Here is a 10,524-nt window from a genome sequence, read left to right on the forward strand (position 1 = left end):
AAGTTGGGGGTGGGGGCGGTATGTGATTTTGAGCCGGGGGTTGGGGGTGGGGGCGGTAATGTCCTTTGGGGCGGGAGGTTGGGTGTGAGCGTCAATGCTGCCTGCCGTGCACGACGAGGATGGGAAGGGGCGGGTTCGGGAAGAAGACTGTTGGAAGACATTTAAAAGAGGGAGGAAGGGTTGTGTTTTGGGGGGTGGTGGCGCTGTTTGTTGTTGCCATTGGTTTTTTTTTACGGCCATTTACTATTTGAGCGGGGACACAGAGGACCCTGCCACCACTCTTTGGATAGGCAGTCTCGCCGGAACATCCCAGGACCTTACCTCAGTTTTGACTTAGTAAGTCATGTTTGCTGTGTGACCTACGCGAAGTATTTAACTGTTGTTTGTCTAATATGCAACGAATCAAAATTGCTAAAATGGTTTAAGTGTCATCAGTATCACAAAAGTCCTTTCAGAGATCGCTTTTTTATATCAGGTCAAATGGATTTCTTTAAAGTATATTTCTACTACATAACGTTTGGCCTGCTGCAATTGTTTTTTTATTATCTAACTGACCGTTTTGAACAAATGGACCTATGATAAAGATATGTGTATTGTCGAGTTTGTAGACATATATTTTTCTTTCAAAATTGAATAACATATGTTCGAAACTAATGGGATTTTAAAACAAGAAATCAGATTTCATCATTTTAGAAAAGCCAAGGCAAGGTTCACAGTGGGAACACTGAGTACTTTATCGTCCATGAAGGAGGTACAACTGTTCTATGGTTGTGCACTCTGTCGACGTCAAACGTTTTGGTGCCTTGGAGAGTGGGGGCGGGAACTGGACTCGATCGTTCTCCCAAACTATGATATTACTGATAACGATCAATTGCATTTGTCTTTATCATACCTTTGTACACAATTATAGAGCAAATTTTTTTCGTATCTTTCTGGTTGCAAGACAAGATGAAGTTTTATTTAGATTATTACTGTACTGATATTTGGAAATGCCAGTCAAAATGACATCAAAATGACATTTACTGTAGTGGGGTTTTTTCTCTCTCCTTTTTTGGCTGTTGCTCATAGGTCGTCCTTTTTCTGAAAGTCTGCCTGCACAAATGATTGTCCGGCTCAAAGTTTCTTCTTTCACATATTTTTTTCCAACTGTGTTCTTCGGGCTCAGTTCTGCCAAACTGTATTTCTATCTCACAAAAAAAAAAGAAAAGTTGTAATCATTTTTCTATAGTGAAAAAAAGGACTGAAGTTTCTGACATTGCCTGGGTTCAAGTTAACGAGTATCAAGCAAAAGTTCAAATGGTGAACATTTCTATTGACGTTTCACAGGTCGTCCCCCTGCAGTCCCAACACTCAACATGTCTCAAGCCGAAGACCTCGATATGGACAACAGGGATCCCAACAACTTGAACGATCATGTCAAGGTAAGGAGAAAAAGAAAGCACTCTTCAGTTTCTTTAAACAAGTGTCTATGTCACATCCAGTGGTCCTGGATTCAAAGACTGTATTATTATAGTAACTAGACTGAAAAGTCTTTTCAATCAACGGTGCACAGGAAAACATTATTTTCACAAGGACACGTGTGTCGGTGTACAGCAATGAGAATTGCCATAGCATCGACTACGAAAAATAGCTCACCCATAGCCAGGAACAACAACGTAATCAGTGCGTCCGCGTATACCCAGTGCACACTGCCAATTTGACACATTTGATTGAGTCGGGGCCAGCCAGATGAACCTTCGCGGATGAAACAAAGGCTACCATGTGGCACAGTACGATCGAATTCAGCTATACTCGACTGTGACCTTCAAAATCAAACATGTCTTTTTCAAGGTCACTCACTCTTTGGGGTCGAAGGCAAAGCCTGGAAAGTTTAAACCAACTGCACGTGGAATTCAACAACAACAAAAATGTAGTCTATTTGGAGCGTACTTTTTTATAAACCCCGCGTCTGGAAATTTGTTTTCAAAGAAATAGACCATTTTTACACTATGAGTTATGGCTGTTAGCAAAATGCGAAGTGTTGTCTTTCTTTAAACACAACTTTTATACTTGATTTGCGTATGAAAGCATTTTCATGAGATCAAATTCAACGATAAATCATCGTTGCAACTAAAACTTCAGTTGAGACAAATGCATAACCTTATATGAAAGTTTTCGTTCATTGTGTCCCAATTAAACGTGTCGTCGGCAAGGAGTTCAACTGCTCTGAGCTCAGAAAGCAAGATTTTTTTCATTGTCTTTACAATTAATTCTATATGTTTTATTGTGAATCTTTTCTTGTTTGTTTGGGTTTTTGTGTTGTTGTTTTTTTGTTTTTGTTTTTGTTTTTTGTTTTTGGTGGGGGGGGGGGGGTCTTTCAACTCTTGAAATCTAAATGTCAACAGAACATTTTTGGAGCACATGCAATCGACACCACAGTTGAAGAAACTGCAATTTAAAAAATATCAGTATGTTGGGCTTGGTATAATAATGTATGAACAGTTGGCCAATGTAAACTGTTCTGTTCCTCCGATGATGCATGATCATCTGAAGCCTCTGGAAAAATTGATTAAATGGTCTTACATATTCTTCTTTCTTGTTCTCGATCTCATCTCACTTGAAGTCTGATATCTGTCAGTATGTACTGGGCTGTCCTGCTGAGTTTCCCTGATGGCTCGTTTGGCTTCTCGTGTAGTGCTAATAGGGTTGACGTTTCCTTACCTACGACTCTGTGTCCTGCACGGCTAGAGAATGTGTTCCACAGTTTGGTTTGTACGTGTGTTTTTTGAGTTTCAAAGTTTCGTTGTGTTTCGTGACATGCAAATAAAAATGGAGGGGGGATAAGGACGATAAATTTTTATAGGAAAGAAAAAGCAAATCACATCAAATCACCAGGCAACCAACCACTACATAGGGTGGAGGGAGGCTACAGGTAGGTCTACCGTCAAACGTTGAACTGCTCAGTTTGTTCAGTTTGCTCGTGCACTTGCCTTACGTTATATTGAAAACCACCCGAACGTCCCCTAAGTCAACCCCCAACGCTGAAAAAAGTGTGGAGTGAAATGGCACCTAATTATTATCTTTGTCTATTTAGAGGTCTTATTATCTATTACTCTTCGTTTAAAGATACTGAAAAATAACCAATCTTTCTGTATCCATGACTAAAAATGTCTAATAATTTCCTTTCCCTCCCCAGGTATCCTTCGATGAGGTTCTTGGTGAACCCGATGGCATCCGGTCCATGGACTGTGTGTGGCGCAACTCCTACAAGTGCTTCAGCTGCTGCAAAGGATGCTGCTACAAGCTGCTCACTCTCTTCTGTGGTATCCCCCTGGCCATGTGCTGGGGCTGCGAGTTCGCCATGATCACCTTCCAACACGTGTGGTACATCACTCCTTGCATGAGAGCCTATATGATCAACTGTGGATGTCTGCAGAAGTTCTACGGCACCTGTATTCAGTGTTACCTGCAACCGCTCTACGAGGCTATGGGTTACTGCTTCAGTAACATCCGGGTCACAAACCTTACGGGATAACCTATGGGACTGTCAGTTTACAGTTTTTGAATTTAATCTCGTGTGTTTAAGTTTAAGAAGTATTTATTCATTTTCGAGAATCATATTAAGTTGTTTTTCCCAACAGATTGGTCTACGCACGAGGAAAAAAATGAAAATTTAGGGCAACTTAACCATTCGACATCAGTCATCAATGTGCCTTTTTGTTTCAAATACTAAAATGTAAATTTTGTAACTTATTCGATGTCCATTCAGCGATGTATCTTAACAAGACTGAGAAAGATAAAGAACAATCCAATCAATGATGGGTTTATGTTCTACTTTTATATTTTTGTTATACATTTTTCTGCAAGCAGTATTTGAAGTGAAACTATGTACACAGTAGTCACTTTCAGGCTAGAAGTTCAGCGATATTTGGCTCAGTATTGAACATAATTTTGTACCATTCCTGAGCTGACTTTTGTCATTCTGGTGTCATCAAGCCAGCTGTTGAAAGGTGATATTGAACGTATCAAGTTTAACTATAGACTTGTATCTTAATATCAAAGACTATGCACGCTAACGTAATTCCTGTTCAGTGAGGAGAGCACCATTTGACTCTACTTGGAAGCAAATGAAGGACAAGGAGGGACAAGTTGCGCGCGCACTCGACTACAGCGAGACAGGTGTTCTGTCCTTCATTTGTGCCCCCATGGTGTGCCTCAGCGCAGCAAAGTTTTCGTATAGAGCTAAAAGCGATGGCCATGACAGTGCCCGATCTAGAATATTATAATTCAAGTCTATGGTTATAACAGACGATATTATAATGGCAGCAGTAGAGAATAGGCTCTGTTACTGTCAGTAATGTTTAGGAAAAGAAAGATATTTGTTGTGTTTTTAAACTGCTGACAACTAATTCCGTCCATGCGTTGTTTAATGCTCCATTATGTATTAAGTTATTAACAGTTATTCATTCATCCAGCACAAGCTATGATATTTTTATGCAACCTTCTCTATGTGGGGCCCCAGGAGGCTCCCTGTCCTCGTGCTGTGTGTGTACTGGAACGCACTGATAGGCCTACGTGTACATAGAACAGGCGCCGCGCACATCAACACCAGGCTGTGGTTTAAAAAAGAACAAAGATCAAATAGGCCTAGAGTCCGTAGGGTTTTACGACATGTGTTGTCAAGAGACAAAGAAAAAAAATGGTTATCGTAAAGACATCTTGAAAATTCCCTTAACAGACTGAAGAAAAAGCCGGCGTCTCTCATCCCATTAATCATAATCAATATTCCAATGGGTTTTCTGCTGCGAAAGTTCTGCAAGGGCCAATGTGGTAGTCAATCAATTGATTCCAAATCAATGAATCTTTAATAGGGAGACTTCATGACTTGTCATGTCTGATTTGGATGTACGAGGGGAAGCAATTTGGCCCAAGCGAGTCTTGCAGTATTCCTTTTGTTGATAAGGAAGTGGAGCTTGGCGCACCGAACAGAATGCCACATAACACACTGAATAAACAAGCTCTTTGTTGTAAATATGATGTGTGTCATGGATATTATAATTTTTGTCGGTGTTGTCATGGAAATCATCTTCGATTTCATTGTTACGACATTCAGGAATCACAGTGAAAGACAATATCACAGCACAGTTTTTACCATAATTATTCACTGGTTCCCGAAACAGAATAAAGCGAAAATACGTTTAGAAAGTAGGCAATACTCTGCCACGTGCACGTCAGGTTGAACAACTGTGGGGGGGGGGGGGTGCTCTCTCTCTCTCTCTCTCTCTCTCTCTCTCTCTCTCTCTCTCTCTCTCTCTCTCTCTCTCTCTCTCTCTCTCTCTCTCTCTCTCCTTTTGTCTCGCTCTCTCTCTCATCTTTTAACTGTGCCTTAAGGTAATAGCAACTGTTTCTCTTCTCTAAACATTAAACCAAGACTCAAAATGTCCTTCTACCACTGAAGTCCTGCTGGTCACTTACTCACTTACTGTTATTTACTTTATTGTCGAGTGATACATGTTTGTCAGCTTATGCTTGAGTGTCTCCTTCTATTATTTCGTATCACTATAGTATTATTCCTCTGACGTGGGCATTGTATTATTACCCGAACCCCTATGCACCTCGACACTTTGGAAGTGTCAGTCATGAGTTACAAACAAGCTGTGATCAAACTGTACATTGTTTACCAAACGCCATTTTGATAATAAAGTCTTGGAATACTCGAACTGAATGAGGTTCCCCTGTACTATGTTCTTGTGTACACAGCGCTTTTAGTGTTGTTGTTGGTAGGCTTACACACTGGCATGCATGATGTGACATGTCGAAATGGAAAATCGTAACTTGAATTTGTTTACCATTGAAACTTCTTCGAAAACCAACAATCTCTTCTTATGAGTTTGGAAGAGACTACCGCCACCTGTATTTACATGCTCGCTGGAATGGTGGAATTGTTAAAGGTGCGCTAAAACGTTGAGACTGCGACAACATCTGATAATATCAATATTCGAGTTCATGCTCATTCTCGGTAAACTTGATTAGATAGTGTAATACCTTGAATACTAGTAGTCTCTAAGGCATGGAGAAAACAGTAAAGGCGGGCAAATAGATTAGGATTACCTCTTGGGACGAAGACAATTTTAGTTTTGCGTTTTTGTACCTTTACACGGGGGGGGGGGGGGGTTAGACTTTAACAAACGTTACACGATCATATTTATCTTATAAAATAAATAGTATATTATTTCTTTTAAAAACTACTATTAGTCTGATGGCAAAATGTTTATAGCACAATTTTCGACACAGTTTTGAACATTTTGGAGGAGGAGGAGGAGGACTGCTTCAATCCTGCCTTTTCAAAGCAACTCATGCTGAGTAGGAGACACTGGCCTGTGGAGTGTGGAGATCTATGAACTGTCACGTTACAAAGGTTCGCTGTGTCTGGTATCGTATCTCAGGAGACAGGGGACCCTAAAGGCAAATAAGATGAAAATTTCTCACTCAAGAATCAAGGTCATTTCTTTTCATAACAACGCGGGGGAAAGGCCTAACTTCACACCACTGATGTCGGCTATCTCAGTGTAGTCTAGGCGCTTTTACTGGAAACTAAGACAGCTCATGGAATCAAAACAGTTTCCTCTTTCAGTTTAGTGTAACTTTCTGAGGATGTAGCAGACACATAATTCATTATGACAGATCAGCAACAGACCAAAGGCAATATTGCGGCACATTTCGAACCATCAAACACAAATCAGAAACACGAATTTACATATTTCGTAGTACATACTTTGTTGTCTGCCTTTTCAAGCGTCAGACAAAAGAAACAGAATAGAAATGTCTGTGTGAATAATGAAGGTATACTTCATCTTTAAAGTGACCCGAAACAATGAGTGTCTTTCAGCGTTGTCGAATAACCAAATCGCGTGTCCTTAATGGGATACGGGATAAAAAATGTGAAAGGTTCCGGTCATAACAATTAGAACCGTTGTTACTCTTCATTAAGGCTCAGATGGCAGCACAAAGGGGTTGGGAGGAAGGGGTGACTCTGGTTTGAGCTCTCAACTGAGCGTAGTGGAGCAATAATAATTTTTCATTGGAAAGGGTGGGGGGGGGGCATCGTGCTCTTTTTATTTAGCTCTGAGGGTGAATTGTGCATCGTACAATTTCACTTAGCAGTTGGTATAGTTCTAGACTATGAAGCGGATGGCCCGGGTTCGAATCCCTGACGGGACATTCTGAACTTGGTTTCAGAGATGGACATGAAATTCGGCGATCCCACCACTTAAATAAACTTACGGTGTTGAAAGGGGCATTAAACCTATATCTATTTACATTTGACTGTTGAAGACTTGTAGTTTCACAGTTTTGTGCTATTTTGTTCTGGGACAATAAGGAGTTCAAAGATAGGTAAAGGCTACTTTATAATATTCCCATCTTTCACCGATCTGGCTTTTTTGGTCACAAGAGGTGAGGCGTAATGCAACTTTGTACGAGGGCAATGGCGTCTGGCCAAGGAAATGTCTGTTTGCCGAACAATTTTGTGTTGAAGTCAAATCACGAGAACGAACGGGTCCTTACATGAGAGCCTACAGGATCAACTGTGGATGTCTGCAGACGATCTATGGCACCAGTATTCAGTGTGTTCTTCTTGGCAAAGCTGTCCGGCGTCTGTGGTGTAGCGGCATGGCGTTTCGCCTTCGCACGCAGAAAACCCGAGTTCGATCCCCGAATGAAATGAAATTTGTATCGAGTATCTTGGTCTTTCTGCTGAGACTTTGTACCCCTCAAGCAAATTCGAAACCCGTCTCCAAAATTATCTAAATCGTGTCGGTAGGGACATAAAATACCAATTTTTATTTAATGGCCAAGCTAAGTTGACTTATGCCGCCCATAACTCTCTGCAGATAAGTTTCTGTCAGACCGTAAAATTGCTCATACTTTTTCGTTCGCCGGAAACAACAGTTTGTTTAAAAGCATTTCTCTGTGATAGCAAGCCCCCTTCTTTGTTCTGAGGGGGGTGTAGGTGTTTTCACGTCACCATCGGCACAAATTATTAAATCATTTAGGTGGCAAGTTCACACCCCGCCTACAAGGTTCAACCCGGTCTGAGAGCGTTACAAGATCTCTGCAAAATGACTGACATACTCTTTAAAAATTCTCTTCACTCGGCAACTGAACTCGAGTCTCCTGCGTGTGACAGCAAAGTGCATCACCGTTACAGCACTAACGAATTGGCTCTACTAGTTATGAACTGCACTCAGAATTTAACGATCGCAATACTAAGCCTATATAGTAGCTTAGTAGGCCAACCACACTGTGACCAAATCGCTGACCAACTGTTTTGTCCCAGAAATAAGAGAAGCATGACAAAACATGTGCTGAGTTACCAAGGGAATCTTCTCTTATTGTCATTTTCCACAACTTTCAGACAAAAAACCGCTGGCCAACTCTTTTGACATAGTGCTGAGTTTTTGTTCTCCTCAGCCCTATAGCTTTTTTTTGTACTGGTGGTAAATATAGGTGTTTTACGGCCCAATCAACACAATTCTGATCGATTGGGAACCAGGCTTCGACCCTGCCTGTCAGGGCCAACCTCGCTGAGATACAACGTCACTGCAGAAAGATCGAAGATACTCGATAAAACTTCTCCCCACACTGGAATCAAAGTCGGGTGTTGTGCGTGCAATGGCGACGTCCCTATATCCGCTACACCACAGACGCTGGTCCACAGTCTTGTCGTAGTGCGGTACTAGGTTAAGGTAGACCAAACTTTTTTCTTCTTTATGAATTATTATTGTCTCTCAGCCGGCTGTGGACCCGTGGGAACCAAACCCTGAACGTTTACAAAAGCCTACTTTGTGTGTACTGACAGCAGGGAGTTAAACTTTAAGACGCGGAAAAAACTATCAAACAGTGAACGGACTTGTGCGTACCTCGCACTTAACAGGAATTTGAACAAAACAGATATCTATTGGCAGCTACCTGAGCGGTACAATTTAAACAATTTTGACAGACTATTATTGCATTGCTCTGTATGCAGTAAGAAAGGTACTTTTGGTGTGGAAGAGTGGACAAGATAAGAAAGAACAAAAGACTTTGTATTTTTTCTACTCCGTCTCAACGAATGCATCATCCAAGGGGTGGGTTACATCGGGCCTACTCTTTCAGGGCTGCCCGCCATAATGAGATTCGCCCGACATCAGAAAGACCAAGATAAGTTATCAAATATCTTCCCCGATCTGAATCGAGCGCATACGGTTTAAAAGGCGGGGAGCCTAACCGTTACACCACGGTGCCGAAAGAGAAGAATAAACCCCAAACTTGATCTTTCGTTGACCTTGTATAGAGGTACAATATGACCATACAGAATCCAAAGGCGCCGATCGAGCCTCATAAGGGCTCAATACACGCACAAGTCAATGGATGCAAGCCAGGCAGCGGGCCTGTAGTGCGGTTAAAAATTCGTGGCGCAACTTATCCTCAAATATCTTTTTAACGGTTGAATCAGTGTTACTTATATTTTTCTAAGCAGTTTGTATCAATTTGTCTTAACTTAATCATATTTTCCCACAAAAATTGGGGCTAGATTTTTTTTTTATTTATCTTTTATTTATATAAAGTATTACAAATCTCCCTCACTCGGAAAATGGAATTGTTCACAGCAATTTCCGCTTCTCACACACATTTTGCTTACGCATATGGCTTACGTCACAGCTCACCAATGACACTTTTTAGTGGCAAAACTAGTTACAGGAAATACATTTTATAGTGAACACTTTTTTTGCACTAAACGTTTTCAAAACATGCTTTCAATAAAGATAATCTCGCGATTAGAAAAAAATGACAGACTTGCTTTTAAAAGCGATATTGTGCCAGCTGTAAACCTTTTATAATCAGTAGAAACCACCCAATAGGATTTTTTATTCGTATTTATTTGACAATAAGTTGGGCCACGATTTTTGACCGCACTATAGCCTTGAGTCTAGCCTAGGGTTATGTTTTACCACACAGGATGCGATCACGCCTAGGGATACCGCTGGCACATTGTCTGGTTAGTATACACAGTCGGTAGAGGATGTAGAGCTTTTTTTCATGAAATCAACAGCGACAGACAAACAAAATGCTATACATATTTGGCGTCAGTGACTGTAGGATTGGCAACAGGGACCTGACGTTATGCCCTTTGGGAGGGAACTTTAAACGAATTTTCCTCACTTCACCCCAGGTGGGAATAGGTACCCAGCTATAGACAGCGAAAGACATCAATCGGCTGCTTGCACTATCTGCTTCTCAGGTAGCCGAGAAAGTTTCTGTGTTTTAGAGTTTGCTGGGGTAATAATAGTTGTAAACGGCATAAAGCACGCTAAATAGATGCAATTATTATTATTATTATTATTATTATTATTATTATCATTATTGTTATTATTATTATCATTATTATTATTATTATTATTATTATTATTAATTGTATTATTATTATTATTATTGTTGTTGTTGTCGTTGTTGTTGTCGTTGTTGTTGTTGATCATTGTTGCTAAGATTATTATTTTTATCATT

General features: G+C 40.6%; 1 protein-coding gene across 1 annotated transcript; it reads left to right on the plus strand.

Annotated features, from left to right (window-relative positions):
• The first annotated feature begins 229 nt into the window (after nt 1–229).
• Nucleotides 230–5,699, plus strand: LOC101861079 (caveolin-1). Its single transcript, XM_005109476.3, has 3 exons — nt 230–336; nt 1,327–1,421; nt 3,176–5,699. The coding sequence occupies exons 2-3, from the start codon at nt 1,356–1,358 to the stop codon at nt 3,512–3,514; spliced, it is 405 nt and encodes a 134-aa protein (XP_005109533.1). The 5' UTR covers nt 230–336; nt 1,327–1,355; the 3' UTR covers nt 3,515–5,699.
• Nucleotides 5,700–10,524: the final 4,825 nt, after the last annotated feature.

Source organism: Aplysia californica, unplaced genomic scaffold (assembly GCF_000002075.1).
Source record: "Aplysia californica isolate F4 #8 unplaced genomic scaffold, AplCal3.0 scaffold00782, whole genome shotgun sequence".
In the NCBI taxonomy this organism is placed as follows: Eukaryota; Metazoa; Mollusca; class Gastropoda; order Aplysiida; family Aplysiidae; genus Aplysia; species Aplysia californica.